This window comes from Armigeres subalbatus, chromosome 2 (assembly GCF_024139115.2).
Source record: "Armigeres subalbatus isolate Guangzhou_Male chromosome 2, GZ_Asu_2, whole genome shotgun sequence".
In the NCBI taxonomy this organism is placed as follows: Eukaryota; Metazoa; Arthropoda; class Insecta; order Diptera; family Culicidae; genus Armigeres; species Armigeres subalbatus.
The window spans coordinates 281,292,280-281,317,097 of record NC_085140.1 but is presented as its reverse complement, the minus strand read 5'-3'; the positions used below and the strand labels follow the sequence as shown (position 1 = coordinate 281,317,097).

The 24,818-nt window shown below is 41.3% G+C and overlaps 2 protein-coding genes across 5 annotated transcripts in view; both read right to left on the bottom strand.

The window, feature by feature from the left end:
- The window catches only part of LOC134212320 (tubulin glycylase 3B-like), a 35,106-nt gene extending 17,686 nt beyond the window's left edge, over positions 1-17,420 (bottom strand). Inside the window, exon 1 of the mRNA XM_062690071.1 lies at positions 16,145-17,420. Coding sequence (XP_062546055.1) covers positions 16,145-17,420 — 1,276 coding nt within the window. The remainder of the gene's footprint in view (positions 1-16,144) is intronic.
- Positions 17,357-24,818, bottom strand: part of LOC134212319 (tubulin glycylase 3A-like) — a 27,217-nt gene continuing 19,755 nt past the window's right edge. For 3 of the 4 annotated variants that reach the window (XM_062690067.1, XM_062690066.1, XM_062690069.1), the window contains exons 3-5: positions 18,813-19,325; positions 17,629-18,574; positions 17,357-17,491 (exon numbers count right to left, since the gene is read on the bottom strand). In XM_062690067.1, coding sequence (XP_062546051.1) covers positions 17,676-18,574; positions 18,813-19,325 — 1,412 coding nt within the window. In that variant the 3' untranslated portion in view covers positions 17,357-17,491; positions 17,629-17,675. Of the gene's footprint in view, positions 17,495-17,628; positions 18,575-18,812; positions 19,326-24,818 lie in introns of all 4 variants that reach the window. The other variant, XM_062690068.1, reaches the window with a different exon arrangement.

Here is a 24,818-nt window from a genome sequence, read left to right as displayed (position 1 = left end):
ACTTACACGAACGGTGGCTGAAATAGCAGTCGATGCAGTGGCTGTGGCGGATGTGTCTTGCGACTTAACCATTTCCGCATACGACTGCTTGGAGCGCTGTACCAACGAGCGCTTCACTTTTTGGGTGCGCTTTTGTACACCGGGCATTCTTGCAAACCATGGGAGGGTTCAAACCACAATAAGCACATTTTGTTGCTTGTTGCTGGCAGAACTCCTCCCGATGTCTTTCTGAGCATTTGCCACAACGTGGTTTGTTGTCACAAAACTCGGCAGTGTGACCAAGTTGTTTGCAGTTGGTACAATTAAATACCCTTGGCACAAAAAGACGCACCGGAAATAGCATGTTTTCAATATCAACATATTTTGGGAGCATCGAACCGGCGAACGTCACCCGAAGCGAACCTGACTTGGAATATACCTTCTTTCCATCTACCGTGGCTGCTGAATGCAATTCCTTGCAGTCCAGAATATCCACGGTAGACTCCATTGCATTCTTTAGGCGGCCTTTTCCCGCAAGTACATCCTTGCAAGTCAGGCTCGCTGCGTTGATCACACCTTCAATTTCGACCTCCCGCGAGGGACATAAACCATATATTCAACATTGTACGCCCTGTCGCCAGCAATTTCATTCGCCACCTGGTATGTAGGTGCGGTGATGCGTAGTTTGTTCCTGTTGATCTGGCTAAAATCAAGCTTCGGAAAACGACGCGTCAAATCTCGTTTAATGCCGAGAAAATCTAGGCTTTTACTTTCTGCCGAAAGTAAACAACCCAAGGCCCAGGCGAAGCCGCATGGTACAATCGAGTGCGCCCTCCATCTTTAGCAGGCACACTGCCTTCTCCAGTCTCCGCCTCCATTCTCACCCCGCAAGGTGGAAGGATAATTTTGCTTATACTAACTTAAAACTAATAGCAAATTAGAAAAAAAAACTAATTTGATTAATTCTAAGCAGTCCCACTCTGTATCAAACAGAAGGGAGAACAATAAAAAGTTTTGCCACTTATCTGCCCCTGCTGCTGTAGGTAGCAGCAGTAACAATAGCCTGCTTCACTGGCGTCGCCAGAAGCAGCTACTTCCAGAGGGGGGACAACGGATTTTTTACATATGGAGTTTGGCAAGTATGACAGTACCCTCTTTTTTGGCGCATAAATTTATACTCCAATGTCAAAATACTCATATACTATCATGAATTGACGTGGTATTGCATTGTTTACCGTTTTTACTAGAGAGAGTGGTGTCGAAAGCACATATCAAATAAAATATTGTAACGAACAAAAATGCACCAAACCCGTAAAATGTGGTGTTTTACGTTAATCTTTACGCGAAATTTGCTGATAAATAATTATGTTGTGAGAAGAAACTCTTTGCTGAACAGAAACAGTTGTTTCTGGCATTATCAATATCTTTGTGCGTTTCATTACATTCTCACTCACTGCAGTGTTTATTTTTCATATACTATGGTGTAGTATTAGTGCCGTCGGCATTCGCTAAAATGTGGCAACAAACATTTGACAGCTTGACCCCCGCCTGGCTACTTCACTCGCCGACAGTGATCGCCTTGGATCCGTAGGTAGGAGCACAACACAATAGCTTTTTCACTACCGAACACAATCCGCGATGAGACACAGCACACACGTCTGGCTCGTTCGAACTATCGGCACGGAATGATGCTCTTCTTGATATAGAGAAAGCATTTGACAGTGTGTGGCCTGAAGGTTTGATTGTAAAATTGATTAATTTTAATTTTCCTCTGTACATTATTAAACTGATCCAAAATTATTTATCAGATCGCTCACTGCAGGTAAACTATCAGAATTGTACATCTCATAGACCTGTAAGAGCTGGTGTTCCCCAATACAGCATACTGGGGCCGAAGGGCGAAGCCTTCGTGTCATTTGTAGTAGGATTGCAAAAAAAGTTTGGATATTTTCTCCACTTACTCGCAAAAATGGAAAATTTCCCCGAATGCTTCCAAAACTCAGCTTATAATTTTCCCACATAAGCCGAGAGCATAGAGACATATTGTCGCTTTGAATGGGGTTCCAACTAATTGGTCTAGCGAAGTAAAATATTTAGGACTCTGCTAGATCAAAAATTAACTTTTAAAAATCACATTGAAGGCCTTCAAGCCAAATGTAAAAAATATATTAAGTGCCACTTATAAACATAAATTCAAAACTTTGTATTAAGAACAAATTGTTTATTTACAAACTATTTTTTAGACCTGCCATGTTGTATGCTTTACCAATTTTGACTAGTTCAATCAAAGTTAATTGCCTATTTCCGGGGATCAAACCACCCGACTTGGACATTAATTTACAATGTTGTGAAAACTCATATGTGAATATGTACATTACCCACGACCCTCAGTACGCTAGACTGGTACGCTGTGTAGCCGCCAGACACTCTAAATACTTACGCTCCTCTAATGTGAACGTGTACTATACACATGTGGTAGTGTTGGCTTGAGAAATGGATTGCGAATGATTTGACTATGCGTACAATTTGGGAATCTCAAGCTCATTCAGTAGCCACTAGGTTGCGAAGGCCGACGGAGGTTCTTCGTAGCTTAGTTGGTTAAAGCACCAGTCTAGCGTTCTGAAGGTCGTGGGTTCGAGTCCCATCGAAGGGAAAGTGGTTACCTCCAATACATTTTTTAAATCAATATCTTCCACAAAATATGGACTAGTTGCTGCAATACCAGCAAGAAGGCACTTCAGAGGATTCAAAATAAAATTTTGAAAATGATTCTGAAGTTGCATCCGTGGTATAGTACCAATAAACTTCATAGAATTTCTAATATTGAGACATTGCAACCAATGTCCAATAAAATAATTTCCAATTTTTGACAAAAATCATTGCAATCTTCTATTGCAACGATTTGCTCCTTGTACCCTTAGTATAAATTAAGTCAAGTTTAGTTTAGGTTTAAAACGTTGTAATTCCTTCATGATTCAATTCAACCAGAGAAAAAATACTAACTGCCAGAGGCAATTCAAATGTATTAATAATAACTGAAAATGTATCATAACAAATAAGGATGATGGTGTTAAGAAAACACGGAACACCTAGTCTAAGAGATGATTGCATGTATTAGATAATTAGCACATAAAATTAGTTGAAAAAAGCCCATTCAACTGAGAGCTGAGAGCAACTCCGAGCAGTTTGCTCAATGTTAATAAAGAGACTCAAACTATGATGACAAATACCATCCATTTCGTATAGCTATGTAGTCCTACGTCACTTTTGCGTACAATCCGATTGGACTGCCCCTTTGAGTTTTTGAGTCGGAAATCTAAAACGTCGTATCTCAAAATTTGTAAATTTTAAGTTATGTCCTGTATTGCACGAGTTATTTGATATCGCAACAGTGCCCGGTACAAGGGTACACTTGAAAGAGCCTCCAAATTTTGCATCAAAGTTTATCATAAAAATACATTGTTGAGAAAGATGTTCGAATGCTCCAATAGGGGAAGGTGGGTAGACTTGATCCCCGGGGTGACTTGATCACCCCCTGTTTTATCGAGAACTAAAGTAGTCTTGTTCTAGCGTATTTTTTAGTATAGATCCTCTAGACAAATGACCTTTATGTTATAAGTTATTTTTTGGATTGACAACCTTATTTATTCTGCATTAGCATTAGCATTAGCATTAGCATTGAGCAATTCGCACAATTTCGTAGGTGGTACAAGCCAAGACTATTGTATGAGAGTAGCAGCACTTTCATCCATTACCACAGATATTGATTTGGGACTAATCACTATCTCTTAGATGGAAGAAATGCACTCTCCAATAGTCAAGATCTGTCCTGGCCACGTCCTTGCGAATGCTGAGGAAGGGGAAGGATGGTTAGTTGGACACCTACTTAAGAAAGATGCAGAGAACTCTTCGACCTCTCATAGGTGGCACGGGAGGTTTTGGGATTGTGTGGAAGGTTATAACAGTAGAAATCGTTTTGGTAGAACGTGAAACACAGAAAGAATCAAGATAGAAATACAAAGTAGGAAATGAACGAGCCTGGAATTGAATCCACGACCTTCTCCTTATAAGGCAGAAGCAGTAGCCACTAGACCACCGAGCTCGTCTTCTGACAACCTTATTTATTCTGCAGGGCGGTTTGTATGTTTTGACCTTCCTAAAGATTTTTTTACTGGCCACGCAAAATTTGAATAACTTTTCATAACAATGACAAAATGCTTTGGTTTTTTCACAGCGCAAAGCCATAAATGTGTTTAATGATTTGTACTGATGAAAATGTCAACATTCCATCAAAGTTTTAGGATATTTGGATTTGAAGTTATTGCCTCAATATGGGGACATTTGATCCCCCATTAGTTACGCATACAAAAATTTGACGAAAAAATTCAAAAAAATAAAAATCTGTTCTCAGGCTTCTAATTTTTTGTAGACAGATTTGATGAAGTGTTGTCAGGAAAAAATATTTATTGCGTAGATATCATAAAAAGGGGATCAAGTCTCCCCAAATTTTAAAATTGCATTTGCTGTCGAATTCAATAACAAAAATCGTTCATGTATACGCACAGCAATTCGAAAATTGCGCGTTTTTTGATGGACAAATATTTATAAAATCTGAGGGCACCTTTTTAATTTTATCAAAGCAAGTTCTTGGAGAGGGATCAATTTCCCCCGAATATTCTAAAAGTAGATTTTTGACAAATCGATTATGTATCAATAACAACAATAACTTAAGGACTGTCATACATCAGTAAAGTTAAATACTATATTTCTTAGAAAGTCTGTGTGGAAATCGCGCATGTTTATTTATTTTTGACTGTGATACATCGGAAATCAGAAAAGGGGATCAAGTCTACCCAGTCTCCCCTACAGTTTGTATGAATAAAAAAATATTAAATTTTGTGTTTACGGTATAGCAGTCGATATAATCAGATAGCACAGACCAACAGACATAACACATTGAATACTTACTCATTAAATTCATTGTCCTACAAACACTAACGACAACTGTTGTTTCCACTAAGTTGGGCAAACCGCGGACCAGATGGCGGTAGTGAGCAAACGTCAAACTCTAGCGAATCCGATGCGCGCGCCACGAATGATCGATTGGCCAACTAATGATTATTTAAATTGGTGAACGATGAAAATTTCACAAGTATTAAGTCTGTTTGTATGTGAAAATAGCTTAAGAATTTTGCGTTTGGCATAAGGGGGATTTGCTCCTGTTTGACAATTTCCCAAACTTAGATAAAATACTGCTGGGAAGGCCATCGTGTTTGCTCTATTTCGTTTCAGTATCAGATTAGAATAGTGTACAAACATTTAATCACTATTATACAATATTCTGATGATTAGTAAACTTCTGAAAATCAACGAGAATGGAAATGATGATTTTTTGAGAAGAATTCGCATGACTTATCCGAAAGCAAAAATGATTCCGAAGTCAGCATGGGGTATAATTAACAAAACCTTCACTGACTGTTGATCTGATTCCATTACCTGATTCCGGTCTCCAATTATCTGATGGGAAAGGCTAACTCCAGACCTACCCCAGCTACCGGTGCACGATGATAGAATTGGCACAAGGACTAATGGTATCAAAGTTTCCACAGTTGCATTTTCTGTTTTCTTCCGCGATAGCATTGAGCTTGCTAAATACAACTCCAGACGAATACGATCCGGTCGTCGGTGCCCAGACCATCAGAAAAGAATATTTTAGCAGGATGCATGGAAAACCTGCCTACTCGCAAACAAACGCCTAGCAACAGACAATTTTGCGAAATAAACATCCATTTAGCAATCCACGGAAAAAACTACTCTATTAAGGTAGTTGGTGAACTCGTAGTACCCCTTGATTCTACTAGCACAAAAACAAAGATAGAAGTGCATAGTATTTTGCTGTTGAGTCTCTTACCCTACCTATCGCTATCATCATATTAAATTATCAACCAATTCATAGGCAAATCAATTTCCTATGTGTTTAGCAAATATACCTATGTATAGTGGACCGCCGCGAAGAAAAAGTTTATGTAAGCATTTGTTGATGTTGATGCAGAACTCTGGGAATTCACGGCTCTTGGGGGTTGCTTCTGTTCGATCGAGTTTCATTCACCTGTGGTAAGCTTGATTCGGGAAGGGTTTTTTTGGAAGCAAACCCGCTCCTGCTATGCTTCCCCCTAGCCTAGCACATGTATGTAGATTCGCCGAGCAAAAAAATCAACACTGGTAACACATAGACCCATTGATCAAATTCTGCTATTGTGTCAATATGTTATGTAGTGATAATATTTCGTGTTAACCGTGTGCATGAAATAAAAATCCAGCAGAAACGGAAGGTTGCAATGATCGATAAATGGGTCAACCGAAGAGCCTTGATTGGAGCAACGTCAGATAGTGTGGTGTCGACGTTGAATTTTATGATGTTGCGGTTGTTTGCACATGCAGCATAGCAAGTGGGAAATGCGTGACTGAACTGGCAGAAAAAGTGTGTAAATGCGTGGAGCTATTTATACAGTTGGAAACTTGGCAGTTTTGGGTGAAGGTTGACATCGATCTAACATTTGAAGAAGAATTTATTTGATTGATGATTCTTGCCAATGACACTTTTCCTTGACAACGTCACGGGCATTAATTCACAATTATGTATTATTATTGAAAGTTATGGGATGTCATAGTAATCAAGCACCACATGTTTCAAAATTTTCGGTGAAAACAGAAATTGAGATGATGTTTTGGACATTTGTTCCAGTGTGGCTGTGGCAGGTCGGGCTCAACATCAATATTTATTTTCCCGATCAGCCTAGATAGCCGTGTAGTATCGGTTGTGGTTAGCACAATTTATTTATTTATTATCAGTCTAAGGCCGGAGTGGCCTGAGCTGCACATAAAAGTCTTCTCCATTCAGCTCGGTCCATGGCTGCACTTCGCCAACCACGCAGTCTGCGGAGGGTCCGCAAATCGTCCTACACCTAATCGATCCACCTTGCTCGCTGTGCACCTCGCCTTCTTGTTCCCGTCGGATCATTATCGAGAACCATTTTCACCGGATTACTGTCCGACATTCTGGCTACGTGCCCGGCCCACCGCAGTCTTCCGATTTTAGCGGTGTGAACGATGGATGGTTCTCCCAACAGCTGATGCAACTCGTGGTTCATTCGCCTCCTCCACGTACCGTCCGCCATCGGCACCCCACCATAGATGGTACGCAACACTTTCCTTTCAAAAACTCCCAGTGCGCGTTGGTCCTCCACGAGCATCGTCCAGGTCTCGTGTCCGTAGAGAACTACCGGTCTTATAAGCGTTTTGTAGATAGTCAGTTTGGTACGGCGGCGAACTCTATTCGATCGGAGCGTCTTGCGGAGTCCAAAGTACGTACGATTTCCAGCCACTATGCGCTTCCGAATTTCTCTGCTGGTGTCGTTATCGGTGGTCACCAGTGAGCCCAAGTACACGAATTCTTCAGCCACCTCGATTTCGTCACCACCGATAGAAACTCGTGGTGGGTGGCTTACATTGACCTCTCTTGAGCCTCTTCCTATCATGTACTTCGTTTTCGACGTGTTGATGACTAGTCCAATGATGATTACTTTTTCCGTATCATACAACAATCAGATTTTAATTACATTTTGTCTAGATATTTATTATATGCATTTTAAAATGATCTTCCTATGCTGTGCTGTAGGATCTGTCAAAGTTAACACCGTCGTGTGTCTTCTTCTTATTTTTATTTGTATTCGTCTATTGTGCCTTGCAACAAAATGACAACTTTCGTGAGCATTTTCCAAGGCTCTCATAGATGTGGAAAATTTATCCGCAGTACAAATAGCACGTGCTATCAAAGCAATCACCGTCAGACCACGTGGCGACCAAATTTTCAAAAATATCAAAGCAGCTTTTTTCTGGAGGAATGTTTTTCGTAGGCGCCATCTGGCGCTTATCTTTCGTTGCGACTAAAAATGAATGGAAGAGTAGATTTTATTTTGAACTGAATACAATATTGAAAAACTTAAATTGAACACCATGCGCCGGTAAAACAATGTAGTTCTGAGAAATACATTGAAAATCATTATTATCACAGCATCGTGAATGTCCACTAAATCGATTGGCACTTTGCCCAAATTGTGTGTGATTTGTAAGTGATATCAGAAAAAGTGTGATACGCAGTGGTACATTCCACCAACTTGGAAATGCTTCTCCATTTTCAATATGGTCATCATTAATTTCGTTCAGTTGTTGCTCTTATTGAACACCATTATAAACTCTTTGCAAAGCAAATATTCTTATTGGAGTAATTGACCTTTCCCGCCAAAAATTGTATCTCGTTTTATTGTTTCAGTCGATTTTTTGGCTTATTTAAGGTCAACTTTCCCAAAGAACCCATATTTTTGAAGCCACTATTTTTAAAATCGAAAACAAAATACGAAAAAGTGCTACACGTAAAAATCGGCCTGAAAAATTCGCCCGATGTTCGTTCAAAATCAGGGCAATCTTTAAAAAACAGCACTTTTTCGATTTTAGTTTTTGATTTTAAAAATAGTTAGAGGCTTTAAAAAATATAGGTTAAATAATCGACTGAGACAATAAAATTAGTTTTTTTTTGTTGGGATAGATTGCAGGATGAAAAATGTTAGTTAAGGACATGTACAAAATCTTATGAGTTCATTTAAGAAAAAAGCTTCAGCATTTTGTATGTATACAAGAACTAGTTGACCCGGCAGACGTTGTCCTGCATAGTAGGCGAAAATGAACATTGTGCACTGCCCAAGCAAAATTTCCATACGAATCTTAATTTTAGTTTTTCTCGATTTACTCAAGCTTCCTCGTGATTTTCGCATGAGGAAATATCATATAAACCCGTCGGAAACTATAACGAATGTTTCTGCTGAAGAAATGAAAAAAATCCATCGAGCCGTTTTCGAGTTATGCGGATACGAACACAGACCATTTCATTTTTATATATAAGAAGATTACAGTGAAACAGTGATACGTAGTCAAAGCTTACATATTGTATTTTATTCCCTGAAAATTTCATGACAATCGGTTGATAGACTAATTTTTGGCGAGTAGTTCAAAGTGATGCAATTTTATTCCGTAGATAGAATATTTATAGAAATATGCAAATATATGCATTGCCTCGGTGGGAACCTGATGGCGATCCATCACGCGACGCGGCTCTGCAATTCGACAGCTCACTGATAATAGTTGCTATTCCTTTACGTAAGTCGCACGGCGCTGCATCACACGACAACGCCGATGTCGAGCGACGTTCTTCTACGTCAAGGAGAATAATCAGCGATAATAGGTCGTCGGTGTAGGAAAAAAAATTAAAATCGTTTACCATAGCTAAATCCACCTTGCAAATCCTTCGGGATAGAATAATAGCAAAGATGGCAAGAGGCTTCTCGCCATATTTGATAACACTGGACTGGACGGGCCCTAGGGGCCCTCCTTAGCCGTGCGGTAAGACGCGCGGCTACAAAGCAAGACCATGCTGAGGGTGGCTGGGTTCGATTCCCGGTGCCGGTCTAGGCAATTTTCGGATTGGAAATTGTCTCGACTTCCCTGGGAATTAAAGTATCATCGTGTTAGCCTCATGATATACGAATGCAAAAATGGTAACTTGGCTTAGAAACCTCGCAGTTAATAACTGTGGAAGTGCTTAATGAACACTAAGCTGCGAGGCGGCTCTGTCCCAGTGTGGGGATGTAATGCCAATAAGAAGAAGAAGAAGGACTGGACGATCAGAAAAGTTTCTTGTATTCGCGATGTTCATGTGCTGCTATTGTAGTTTTCAACCTCTAAAATCGACTGGTGACTAGCGTGAATTCAGACATTTTTTTTAGAAAATTCCGAGAGGTTTTGGTCACAGGACCAGGGGGAACGGTAAGTGTGTTCAGTGAAAATGTTCACCAGCATATAAGCATAACAGCATATGGAGACGCGTGGTACATTTGTGCAATGATCAGGGTTTGCAGAAATCGCTCTCAATATTTAGATAACGAACAACGATAAAAGAAAGGCAAAAACTGTTCCGAATCATAACAAGCCATGATAACAAATTTATCAAACTTGTATACAAGTGCGAAAAAACAGAATCTGATAGGCAGCCCCCACAGAGAAGTGATGATTCTCGATTTGTTCGCGCTCTTTTTGTGTTGGATACCGCACAGCTGTGTACACGCCCGTTTCACTCAGAGACTGAGTAAAATTGTTTTGTCGTCTCTTTTTTTTTTCACACGGAAGTCTTACTCATTTTTTGTAAAAAGCGGAACTACTCAAAATATACAAATAGAACAAGTTGAAATGCATCATCAGAACCAGTGCTTCCCGCGTTTGGAGCTTTTTAAAAGAAATGTATCATGTGGTATAGTTTCCCGAATTGGATGGAGTACGGATGCTGTCATGAAGATTGTAGAATATTTTGTTCTACCAACTTCAATGTAATTTTCAAAAAAATATTTTAAGTTCTTTTTAGTTTAATTTATTCAACCGTCTAAGACGAGTTTAGTACTTTCCACTTAATTCCACTACGTTTAGTATTCTCCAGTAGAAGCAACCAACTCAAGTCCAGTACATTCAAAGTTAATTGCCTATATGCCGTGTATTAAGCCACCCGGAGGGGAAATTAATTACTATGTCTGAAACTCGATTATGCATATGCACAACATGTGATAGATTTAGTTCGGAAAAGGTATTGGAGGGTAACCCGAGCAACACACATGTTGTAGAGTAGTTACAGTTACTCGAGTGCAACCAATTTTGGTCTTATTTGAGTTGAGGCAACCAAATCAGCATGAGTTGTGCTACTAGGGAACCGTCCCTTCGGTGGGCTTTGATCCCACGACCCTAGTATGCTAGACAGGTGCTTTTTCCTACTAAGCTACGAAGGACCTCCGTCGTCCTCCGCAGCTTAGCGGGTACTGATGGAACCAAATTTCCAGCACCGGGCCACCAGCCGAACTCTCGCAATACATTTTCAGAACTAACTCTCTCATATGTATTTTTTGTAGGAGCCGGACAATACTAAATACTCATCCTACTTGGTTGGCAGTAGAGCATGTGTATAAGGAAAATCACCCGATTACGGCATCAAATATTGGTACAAACAGCGCTGTTGAATACCTAAGCAAAAAGGTATATGTAAATAAAATCGGCAAATAAGATTAGATTAGGTACCTAGCGTAGGTTGTTATTCAGCTTGATGACAGGCAACTATTCCTCTGTGCTGTGTACATCCCTCCGGATTGCACTCGCGACTTGGATCTCATTGACACACACTGCCGATCTGTATTTTGTGCTTCAGATATGGCCGCGCCTTGTGATGAGGTTGAGGATCTTGAAAGCTCCACGTTCCACGCAGGTGCCGACGTGCCGTTAAACTGCTGGATAACTACAGTATCGCAACATTATCTCAAGTCAATGGCGAGGTTAACGAGAATAATTTGCCGTCGAAGATAATGTTATGCGTGATTTCTTCAACCCCCCAGCCGTGGTGTCATATGATTTTCTTAAGGTAGACCATCGCAGTATTACTGAAGTCTAGACCAACATTTGAAAAGGGCGTAACAGCCAAAATTTATTCCTTCTGATTCTTAGTCCACATATACAGCTTTATATGTAGACGGAGAATCAGAAGGAACAAATTTTGGCTGTTACGCCCTTTTCAAATGTTGGTCTAGAAGTGCTTTCTCACATCATGGTGTACATCATCGACAGGCATGTCCCAAAAAAGTCCGTTCGATCTGACTCTCGGATCCCATAGATGACGAATGCTCTCCGGTCGCTGAAAAAGGTGCAAAAAAGCTGCACTCAGAAGTTACACGAAACACCGTACGTTGCCACTCAAATTCCACTATGTCAGACTCAACAACGAATATAAGCGGATCAGTCGTTATCATTTCCTACGCTACCAAAGAGGGATACAGCGACGACTACGATCTCACCCAAAGTCTTTTGGAGCTACGTAAATGAACAGCGCAAAGAGATTGGATTTCCATCGTCCATGGTTTTCAATAGTGAATCTGCAAGTACCCAACAAGGTATATGCAACCTGTTCTCAGCTAAATTCGCCAGTGTGTTTGAAGACGAACAACTACATGTTGATGTCGTGACCACCGCTACCAGCAACGTCCCATTAGCGAATCAATCGCTCGGTGTTTTCGAGGTGAATGTCGAAGCCATCTCAAGAGCGATATCTAGGCTTAAGACATCATCTAAGCCTGGCCCTGACGGTGTTCGATCGATGATTCTCAAAAAGAATATTACCTGTCTGCTTGAACCCCTTCTCCTGTTATTTCAACTCTTTCTATCCAGAGGCACATTCCCATCTTGCTGGAATGCAGGAATGTTTCCGGTCTACGAAAAGGGGAGTGATGTGAACAACTACCGGGGTATCACATCGCTTAGTGCAATAGCGAAGCTTTTTGAACTGATTGTCATGGACCCGCTGAATGCCCACTGCCAACAATATCTTTGCGCTGACCAACATGGTTTTACAGCCGTTCTTCAACCACTAACTTGTTGTGCCTAACGTCGTACGTCACAGATAGCATGATTGCTCGCACTCAAACTGACGTGATTTACACGGATATTTCTGCAGCATTCGATAAGCTGAACCATAAAATTGCAATCGCCAAGCTTGACAGACTTGGAGTCGGTGGAAATCTCCTCGATTGGTTTCGACCATATCTGACCGGACGACAACTGGTGGTTGCTTTAAGCGATTGTCGCTCAGATAGTTCCCACAGCCACTTGGGGCCATTAATTTTCCTGCTTTTCTTCAACGATGTTCACCATGCAATAGATGGACAACGGCTATCCTTTCCGGACGATTTGAAGATATTTCTTCGCATCTGCTCAATATCCGATTGCCAATCCCTCCAAAGCCAGATCACTGTGTTTGCCAACTGGTGTACTTTGAACCGACTTGTGGTCAACCCGGCGAAATGTTCGGTAATTACTTTTTCAAGAAAGAAGGGCTTAGTTACTCTTTTTTCGACCAAGTGCATTGCGTGAAATATTTGGGAGTTCGTCTGGATTCGCAACTTACATTTACCCAGCACATATTCTTTGTCGTCGATAAAGCGGCCAGAACGGTGTTCATAATCCAATGTTATGCGCCAACCGATGCTGCCGATCTGCAAGACAAAGAGAACTTCTACAGTCAACTCAATGCCGTCGTAGATAGAATTCCGAAGGGTGATATCAAGATCTGTTTGGGCGACTTCAATGCGAAGATCGGATCCGACAACTCGAACCATGAGCGCATTATGGGACGCCATGGTCTCGGAGAAATGAGCGAAAACGGAGAGCTGTTCGCAGAATTTTGTGGTAATAACGACCGGTTCACAAGGTCACGTGGGTCTCCCGTGACGGCTTTACAGAAAATCAAATCGACCACATCTGCATCAGCCGAAAATGGAAACGGAGCCTTCTTGATGTACGGAATAAACGTAGTGCCGATATCGCGTCTGATCATCACCTCCTCATCGGCGAAATACGCCTGCGCATTGCGCGGATTCGTCGGCAGGAGGAAAGAGTTGGACGACGATTCAACACACGCCGACTGGAAGATGCCACGGTGAAACGGTCCTTCGTTGAAGAACTGGAGACGCGTGCTGCAGATATTCCGGAAGGTGGCAGCGTGGAAGACCAATGGACCGCCATCAAGAATGCCTTCATCGCCACCAGCGAGAACAATCTGGGCGAACTACGCACCCAGAGAAAACAATGGATCACCGATGAGACCTGGAGGAAGATAGAGGAGCGAAGAGAAGCCAAAGCCACGATAGAGCGATCGAAAACCAGAGGAGCCAAAGTCTTAGCCCGTCAACGATACACGGCTCTTGAGAAGGAAGTAAAACGCTCATGTCGACGGGACAAGCGAGCGTGGGCAGACTCTCTGGCCGACGAAGGAGAGAGAGCCGCCGCAACCGGGGACATTCGCCTCCTCTACGATATCTCACGACGCTTAAGCGGGGCGAAGATGAATGCAACGATGCCTGTGAAGACGCGAATGATCAGTTATTGACCGACCCAACTGACCAGCTGAAACGCTGGTTCGAGCACTTCGAACAACTTTTTCAAGTGCCAACCAGGCCATCACCACCTCGGCATGATCTGCCTAGGATCCGACGTATAACACGTGTCAATACCGAAGCTCCATCACTGCTAGAGATTCAAACATCCATCCAAAGCATGCAATCGAATAAACCCCCACCGGTCCACCGCATATCAGCAGAGATGCTCAAAGCTGACCCCATGACATCCGCTCAACTACTGCATCGTTTAATTCGTAATATCTGGGACACCGCAACTTTCCCGGTCGACTGGATGCAAGGTATCTTAGTGAAGGTGCAAAAAAGGGTGACCTGAGTGTATGCGATAACTGGTGAGGCATTATGTTGCTGTGTACCGTTCTCAAAGTTCTGTGCAAAATTATCCTAGCCCGGATTCAGGAGAAGATCGATGCGACTCTCCGGCGGCAGATCCTGTGTGGACCATATTGTCACGCTCCGCATCATTTTGGAGCAGGTCAACGAATTCCAAGAGTCCCTTTACTTGGTATTCATTGACTACGAAAAAGCTTTCGACCGTCTCAATCACGAGAATATGTGGGGCGCCCTGAGACGCAAGGGAGTTCCTGAGAAAATCATCGGCCTCATCGAAGCACAGTACGAGGCCTTTTCGTGTAGAGTGCTGCACAATGGGGTCCTGTCCGACCCTATCCGGGTCGTAGCTGGTGTGAGGCAAGGATGTATTCTATCACCGTTACTGTTCCTCATCGTAATCGATGAGATTCTGGTAGATGCGATTGACCGTGAACCAAACCGCGGGCTGTTATGGCAGCCTATAACCATGGAGCACCTGAACGACTTCGAATTGGCGGATGACGTTGCACTACTCGCGCAACGGCGCTCTGATATGCAGAGTAAGCTCAACGACCTTGCCGATCGCTCCTCCTCGGCAGGTTTAGTCATCAACGTCAACAAAACCAAATCGTTGGATGTAAACACGGTGACTCCTTCCAGTTTCACAGTAGCCGGGCAACCAGTGGAGAATGTTGAAAGCTTCCAATATCTTGGTATCCAAATGGCGTCAGACGGCGGTACCAAGATCGACATAAGCGCACGGATCAAGAAAGCAAGGGCTGCCTTTGCGAGTTTAAGAAATATCTGGAAAAACAGGCAGATAAGTGAACGCACCAAAATACGAATTTTCAACTCTAACGTGAAATCTGTGCTGTTATACGCTAGCGAAACATGGTGTGTATCAGTGGAGAACACTCAACGGCTGCAGGTGTTCATTAACAGATGCCTGCGGTATATAATTCGGGCCTGGTGGCCTCACAACTGGATCTCAAACAACGAGCTCCATCGTCGTTGTCACCAGAGGCCGATAACAACAGAAATTCGGGATCGGAAGTGGGGCTGGGTCGGCCACACTCTACGCAGGGCGGAAACGAAATCTGTAAGCAAGCATTAGACTGGAACCCAGCGGGACATCGCAGCAGAGGCAGACCCAGAGGCTCATGGCGGAGAAGCCTCAATAAAGAAATAAAAGAAGTCGACCGAAATCTAACCTGGCAACAGGTTAAAGCGATAGCCGGGCATCGCTCAGGATGGAGATCTTTCAAGTCGGCCCTTTGCACCACCGGAGGTGTGCAGGATCCATAAGTAAGTAAGTAAAAAACGGTGTTCAGGGTGGCGAAAAATTTCACCGACGTACATTACTTGAAGGCACTCTACTGCTCTCTCGTCCGATCGACGTTGGAATACTGCTCGGCGGTCTGGTGTCCTTACTACAAGAACGGATCGGAGCGCATCGAATCAATACAACGCCGCTTTGTCCGTTTTGCATTGCGCAAACTACCATGGAGAGACCCATTTCGCCTCCCTAGTAACAGCTGAACAATGCAACGATCATACACGACATGGACAAACGTACACAATGGGACGATGAGATGGACTGGCAACAACAACAATAATGAGTAATGGAAATCAAAAAATAGATTCTATACAGCAGAAAATCACAGTAGATCTCGACACAGTAGCAGTTAAGTAGCACAGAGTGCCTAACAAATAAAGGACGAAATAAAAAAATAATACATACTGATATTTTTTAAATATCCTTTTTTCAAATGGTTGCACATTACGTGAAGCCTACTCACCTATATACTTCTGCGCCACGTATTTGGTGTCCGGATTGCTATCCACAAAGTCCAGTAGTTTTCGATCGTCATCGAAAATCATGATACCGAGCCCACGACACCGATTCCCTGGCTTCAGTATCCACATGTTGCGTATACCGTCGATTTTCATGTCCGGAAAGTGCTTGGCCGCATCCAATACTAACTTCTTTACTTGAGCCACCAACGACAGTATTTCGTACCCGGGGAGCATCTTAAATCTGGCACCCTCAGTCAAAATTTTCACAATAGTCGCCCTGTCCTCCGGGGACAACAACGGTTCGCAGTATTCCTGATAGTCAACGTCCTCATGGCGTGCGCAAGCCAAATGATATTTGCAGAATTCCATCGCAGTGTGAATTATTCCTACTGGAGCAGTCCCCTCCTCATCGAACAGTGAATCGAGATATTTGGACAAAAAGTAAAGAAAGCTTGTGCAGGCGGTCAGCTGGAAGTCTTCAAGAAACATCGTAATGGCATCTTCCGAATCCAGCAAGTGAGTACGAGGGCAATCCAACTCCGCAGTGCCATCTTCTTGATGCCACTGCATTGCTTCAACGACTTTCACTAGACCTTCTTTCATGGTAAAGTCCGACGTTCTTTCGTAGTAAATCCTACTCCTGTATGGCGTGTAGAAACGGTCCTTCTTGGATTCCTTCAGGTGTCGGTTTTGCCAAATAAAGTCCGCATTGTGGGGTCTGAGTATCCTCGAAATCAACGCCTCTTCAAACTCGTTACCTTCCTGGGCCTTGTGCAACAACGAGTGCATGGAAAGATCCTGGGCAAGCGCACATTTGTAGGTTTGCTTCTCCAACCAGTTTCGTTTCTTCAGCGCTTTGCGGAGGGCAGGATAGGGACCAACTATTGAGAAGATGTTTTTCCTTTCCACAGCAGACGCTATCTTTTCCTTCAGCTGTTTGTGCTTCTGAAAGTTAAAACTGTAGTTGTGAAAGAAGCGACGTTTTCTATGGTTTAGGATAAACTCGTCGTCCACGTGTTTCTTAGACCGAGGGAAGGTGTTCATTTTGGATACATCTCCAGTCTTCGATGAAGCGATGGAATTATCATTATCGGAAGTCACGAGGTGTCCATTGTTTTCTTTTGCAAAATCTAATCGCCTTAATATCAATTCCTTTTTGCGCTCAACATTTCCATCCTTTCCAACATCTATCTCTCCTAGCTGTAGCGATATATCGGCAAGGTCAACACCGGGATCGTTGTCCCATATATCTTCAACATATTTTGTTTTTAAATGCATCTGCTATGCTATCACTAATCAATTTATCCAATTTAACGATTTTAATTTGAACAACAACTAATTTCGAAGCACTGCTGCAAATATACAGAAATCAGTTACATAGGTGTTCAGAGAGATACACACAAAATACAGATATATACACAGATACTGTCACTACACACTAAATGAACATGAACAATACGGCAACGATTACTACGATTTCGCTTACTCGCGTCTATTCACGAACACGTGGCTTTCGACTATAATTTCTTTCGGTTAACAATTCTTCCCTAACTCAATTAAATCTTCGGTTGATTGTACGAAGTTGGCACTCGCTCGAGCGGCCATGGGACTCTTGGGTGTGGTCTGCTTCCGAAGGCTTAGCCCAAGGGTGTAGAAGTTGTTGAAGTTCGACGCTAGCGTCGCTTTATTGCTGCTGTTCGCAGTCAGCTTATTATATCTACTATAACCGGTAGGATTTTCACTTATGGCAGCATTATTTTCGACATTGGCATTATCGAATTCATCACAATAATTGGCAGTTTTTGAGGAGGAGTATCGTAGATTGTTGGTACTAGAACTGGGAGACGTTTGCAGGTCTCCAGATCCATAGGGGTTGTTTCGATTGACAGATAGAGAGTTCAGGGTGCTGGCGTAATTGTTGTGGAAGAAGCTCGTTGTGGCCCTCTCCCAGTCTTCGATATTGTCGATGTAAGTATCGCCTTCGGTTAGGTACTTTGGACCCCCGTTTCTGCGGAAGAATTCCCCCGTTTTGGCTATTATGTATGACTTTTTGCGGGCGAAGTCGTATCGAAGGTTCGGTCTAGGGGAAAATCCAGATTTTCTGTATATGGCTGTTCGTGCTCGAAGTTCTTCCTCTTCCTGAATCTTAGTGTCAAATTGAAGACATTCTAACAGATCCATTATCACGGGACCCGTTGTTGGTTTAGGAATGGCGGAAGCGGCGAGTCTCGATACTTGCAGAACATTTTGGACGGGCTTTACAGGTAGGATGCGAAGACGGTCCTTTTTGGCGGTGCTTTTGGGTGTGATGCGATGGCCCCGTAGCTGCAAGTTCAACCCCATGTAGGCAGGCGTTTTTGGAATCACTTGCTTGTATATCATTTCAAACGAGCCGGTGCTTGCATTTGGGTCGTGACGGCGATCAATGACAACTGCAGGAAGGAGAATTAAAAAAAAAGGAAAATTAGATTCTTTGTTGAAGATATTTCAGTGAGAAATTCAGCATCCTAATCTGTTCTAATCCATATGTAAATTGCGCAATTTGGTTAAATTCTTGGTGCTTCTTATAATATCTGCAGTCTTCGTTTAAATTAATGTTCTTATGTTTAAGTTCTTTAATGTTTGGATTTCAAGGAAATATCAAGAATATAAATATGTAACTTCGCTCACCTCTAATGGTGTCTTCCACACATTGTGGACAAAGTCTCGCCGTCACACTTGTACTGGGCGCCAAGTCCGGACTTGAATTAATTTCGATCAACCACGGATAAAAGTCTTCAGTAATCATAAAATCCGCACCATACAACTCGAAGGTGTTCGCCCGCCGGTCCATACTATCCTGACAGGCTAGCAGCGACCCAATGATTGCCTTTTGCATTCCTGGATAGATCCGTTCGGACCACATTTCGTATTTGTCTATCTGGCGCAAATACGCTTGGAACGTATGGCAGTCCCACATGTTCTCGTGCGGCAGCCGCTCGTCCCGCACCGCGTTGTGGTACTTTTTCTGGATTGCGTGATTGGTCAGGTGCACCGACTCGTGGTAGTTCATAAGATTGTACTGCTGCGAACTGAAGCGGAGGTAACTTTCCTTGTAGAACCAAATTATCAACGGTTGCACGCTGGTGATCATAAACCACTGGCGGATGTCGAACTTGGTGTTGTGGATGATTAATGGGCGTTCTGTTGATGAACGAAAATAAAAACGAGAAACTGATTAACAATTGGTATTGCAGTGTGGTATTTATTTAAGAAAGCTGAGCTGTCGACAATTAGTGTGGTGTCGATTTCCGAATATAGAATTATAAATTGTTGAAGTTGATTTTGAAAAGCGATTTTTACAAGTGATATTAGCATTTCCATATCATTTAGAAGCGCATCCAAGGTCCGAGTCGTGGGTAGGACATGGAGTTGCCGATTTGGGCAACAGTTCATGTATTAGTATTGACATGGGGCGATTCGCATAAATTCGTAGGTGTTACAACCCTAGACTACTGTATGACAATGACAGTAGCATCACTTCCATCCGTTATCACAGTGTGTGATTTACAGATATTGATTTTGAACAAAACACTATGTCTTAGTTGGAAGTAAGGCACTCTCCAACAGTCGAGATTTGTCCTGGCCTGCCTTGTGAAAATTGGATAGCTATACTTAAGAAAGGAGCAAATAACTCTATGACCTCTCATAGGTGCCACGGGAGGTTTAGGAACAATTAGTGTGGAAGCTATAACAGTAGGAATCGCTTTGGTAGAACGAGATACACATAAAGAACTGACATACAGAATGGGCAAGTGACGACCCTCCGATAGAAAACATGACCTCCTGCTTATAGGCAGAAACGATAGCCAATAGACCACCGAGCTTGTCTCCGATTTGGGCAAGTTCTCGTGTTGAGAAATCGATGCACATTCTATCTATACTGCAGCTGGGAGTCTCATGTTGATATAAAATTCATTACAAAAATGGGGCAGTTATGCTTGAAATATAATCAATTCTAAAAATAATCAGCACTTGAATAGTGCTTGTGGCCAGAACACTCAAATAATTTGAAGATTTTCAGGACAGATATTGCTTTTCCAAGAATCATGACATACATCTTGGAACTCTTACGATTATCGAATATCTTTACAAGTTTCGGAAATAGTTGTGGACCTAGCGATTCAAAGCAAAATACCAAAAAATCGTATGATTGTCAAAGAATCTTTTGGAAGCTCAGAACCCCTTACGGGTCAGGCTTAGAGCAGGCTTTGGGATGATTATGAACACTTTTTTTTTCGTGGGCGTCTAATAATCTAACCAATCGTGATTTATTTACCATTACTTCTAAAAATTTGCAGATGTCAACAACTCTGAAAACCTTCAGAGTTAAGGTGATTATAGAATGAAGCCCGTGGTGAATTTCAAATTCACCACACGTTTATCTACATACATTTTAATAAGCCCAAATCTGGCGGAATAGTTTTCGTACAGTGCCGAAAATCAAATTATGATTGTTCAGCATAATTAAGCAAACGAGCTACCATTATTTCAGCCCCATACGCGTTATGGTTCTTTCATCTCGTGCGCTTGAAAAAAATATTGGAAAAGCACGTGGTTTACAAAATGGCCGATTTTCTGGCTTCATTCTTCTTAAATTCTTCTTAAAGAAATAAAGTTTGGATATCATAACTGCCTGAAGTCCTAAAGAATAATTAGTAGTCTATTGCTTTAGGATCCCTGAAACCTCTTTGACTATTGTTTAGACTCTTATTAACATTTAAATTACCTTTTGCTAACACACAAACTGCCAGCAAAGGAGTTCATATGTTTTTACCATAACCGTGGTTAGAACAATGCTTTGACTGTCCCACCCAGGAAAATTCATGCGTATGATATGTCCTACTTGTCCTACCCACTCCCGGCGCCACTGATATCATTGTACAATGCGTTCAACTTCACGCAGAACACTGAGCAGTATATGGGGCCATCCAGAAACCACGTGGTTATGTTTTTGAAGGTTTTCAACCCTCCTCTTCCTATGTGGTTTATCGTGGTCATTTGGTGCCCCCCCCCCTATGACCACGTGTTTTTTTTTCTAGTGCAAATAAAAATATACTGAAAACATATGATTAACACGCTGATCTTCAAAACTGTCCTGAATTCGAAAATGTTGTAATGTGTATCAGGTATTAGGATATCTAAAACTCGCACACCGCTTCGATGCATCAGGATGCAAAAAAACAAGGCTCGCGAATATGTTTTATGAGTTTCGAGAAAAATTGGGTTTGGTTTAGAAGTTTTCCAAAATATCTCTAAATTCCTAAGAGTATTTCGGACTTTCCGTAGCTCTGGAGGTACTGGAAATTCTTAAGATATATCATTTAGAGAAGCTTCTAAACTTAGAAAAAAATGTTGTCAGAGTCCAAAATTCTTTCAGGAATCACAGGGTTGAAATGTAATCTTAGATATGCAAATATACTCCTACTGTTGTTTCTTTTAGAAGTATTTTTTGTAGAAAATCCAGTTTTATTATCAGAATTATAAAATTAGTTTACATTTTAATATTTTTAGGATTTTCTAAGGGCAAGCAACTTTTTTTTAGAATCTCAAAACTCTCTTCATTCTAACACAATTCCATGATTTTATTCAGAACCGTAACACAACGTTCTTGATAGGGTAACCGTACCTTTAGTGGAGGTAGCAACAATAGTGGAGGTAGTGGAGATTTATCATAAATATGCACTTTACGATGGTTTCAGTAGATGCGTCGTGCTTTAAATATCCTGCTAAACGCAACTTATCCTAAGATTGTGCTTGAAAACTATTTAAAACAATGATTTTCCTTAATAAAATTGACTCCTATAGTGGTGCAATTGTACCAATAGTGACAAGTCTCATAAGAAATCAATGGATAGCACCACTATGGGAACCAAAATTAATTTTTACCGCCACTAAAGGAACAGTGTATTAGTGGTGCAACCAACATTTGCAAGTTTTTGGTGTAACATAACTTCAATTTTATTTTTGTTAGAAAATTTATTAGTTTATCTATTAGCTAAGATATTAAAACTGTAAATTTTCCATAATCATCGATTTAAAAAAATATCTTTTGTGGATCTACTAATACTCCCACTATTGGTACTGTTACACTATCCCTTTGCCTGAGTTAGATTTTTTTTGCTTAAAATGCTAGTTTTCATTTAAAATCTTCAGTCTTCAATATCTTTGGGTTTCCTTTTGATCAGAGTTGTCCTACACAGTTGGCAAAAAATCTGCTCTTTAATTTTTCACAATTTTTAAATAAATTTAAGTTAAATAAATTTCATTCAGTAATTGCAACTAATAGATGGATGTTTAAGTTTTCGGAATTTTCGCACGCCGGAGCCACACAGGCGCACGTACAGCAAATACACCGGCGTACTACACGCCCCGGTGTCAGAGTGTTTGTAATGAGTGGCGACACTGTCAGATTTGGAGCAAAATTCATCCGTCATTCCCATACAAAATCGTCTTCCAAACGAGCAGAAGACTTGTCAAATGCGGCACATGTCGACACTCTTACCTATATGACTCTGGCCGGTATATTTGCTGTGCGCGCGCCCGCATGTACAGTAAACGTTTGATAACTGCAAATCATTAAACTGCAATGCTTTTTAACAGCAATTCGATAGTCATAACAGTTTTGCAGTTATCAGACCGCTAAACTTCAAAACGATGTCAAATTCAATGACGGTACCAGACAGTACCGTGTTCTTCCGTGTTCTTTATTCTTTCTTCCTTCATCCTTCTTCTATCTTCCTTCTTCTATCTGCCTACTTCCTCCTTCCTCATTCCTTCTTCCTCTTTCTTCTTCTTTCCTCATTCTTCCTTCTTCATTCTTCCTTCTTCCTTCATCCTCTTTCTTCCTTCTTACTTCTTCATTCATCCTTCTTTCTCTTTCTTTCTTCCTTTTTCCTTTCTTCCTTCTGCCTTCTTCCTTCTTCTTTCTTCCTTTTTTCTTCTTCCTTATTTCTTCCTTCTTCTTTCTTCATACTTCCTTTTTTCTTTTCGTGCTTCTCCCTTCTTTCTTCTTCCTCCTTCCTTCTTCTTTCTTCGTCGTTCCATCTCCTTCTACCTTTTTCCTTTATCATTTTTCCTTCTTCCTTCTTCTTTCTTCCTTCTTCCTTCTTCCTTATTTGGTGTCAGCAAATTCAATAATTAGATAATTCAGATAATTCAAATAATTAGCGTTCGTTCGATTGTTTTTGTTTTTAATCAAACTACACGCTATACACGGCAGACCGTTTACCAAAATGAACCTTGCCACACTCGCTACCCCATATATCCAACATCCCAGTGATTTATCGTGGAAGTGCAGATGACTCGTCGGCTTCCATCAAAGCGAGTATCACTTCAACAATTTCCTACCTATTCCTCAATTGACCTGCATTCGGACGAGGCCAGCGTTGGTATTGCTTATTTTTGGGTCACCAGTTCTTACACATTGAGGATGATGTTAGTCCCAAACTTCATCTGTTGGTTCTCTTTGTAATTACAGCTGACCTGGCAATAACGGGCGTTTAATCATGCTCATACTCATGCTCATGCTTCGTTATTCTTTCTTCCTTCTTCCTGCTTTCTTCTAACTTCGTGAGAAGTGAGATGTAAAAAGTGGAAAGAGAAAAGTGAACAGAGATCTTCTTTCTTTTTCCTTCATCCTTATTCCTTCCTCCTTATTTTTTCTTCCTTCTTCCTTCTTCCTTTGTCTTTTTTCTTTCTTCTTCTGTCTTCCTTCTTCCTTCTTCCACTTCCTTTTTCTTTCCCCATTCTTCCTTCTTTCTTCTTCATTCTTATTTCTTCCTTCCTCCTTTTTCCTTCTTCCTTATTTCTTCTATATTTTCCTCTTTCTTCCTTCTTACTTCTTCATTCATCCTTCTTTCTTTTTCTTTCTTCCTTCATTATCTTCTTCTTTCTTCCTTCTTACTTTTTCATTCGTCCTTCTTTCTTTTTTCTTCTCCCTTCTTCTTTCTAACCGCTTTCTTCTAACTTCTTCCTTTTTCCTTCTGCCTTCTTCCTTGTTCCAGCTCCTTCTATCTTCTCTCTTCTTCCTTATTCTTTATTCCCTCTTTCTTTTCCTTCTTTCTTCTTCCTACTTACTTCTTCTTTTTTCTTTCTTTCTTCTTCCTGTTTCTTTCAGTCCTTCTTCCTTTCTCCCTTCTCCTTTCTTCCTTCTTCTTTTTTCCTTCTTCTTTCTTCCTTCCTTCTTTCCTTCTTTCATCTTCCTTCTTTCTTCTTCCTACATCCTTCTTCTTTTTTCTTTCTTCCTTCTTTCTTTTTCTTGTAGTCCTTCTTCCTTTTTTTCTTCTTCATTCTTCCTTCTTCCTTCTTCTTGTTTCCTTCTTCTTTTTCCTTCTTCTTTCTTCTAACTTCGTGAGAAGTGAGATGTAAAAAGTTGAAAGAGAAAAGTGAACAGAGATCTTCTTTCTTTTTCCGTCATCCTTATTCCTTCCTCCTCATTTTTTCTTCTTTCTTCTTCCTTGGTCTTTCTTCTTTCTTCTTCTATCTTCCTTCTTCCTCCTTCCTTCTCCCACTTCCTTTTTCTTTCCTCATTCTTCCTTCTTTATTCTTCCTTCTTCCTTCCTCCTTTTCCCTTCTTCCTTATTTCTTCTATATTTTCCTCTTTCTTCCTTCTTACTTCTTCATTCATCGTTCTTT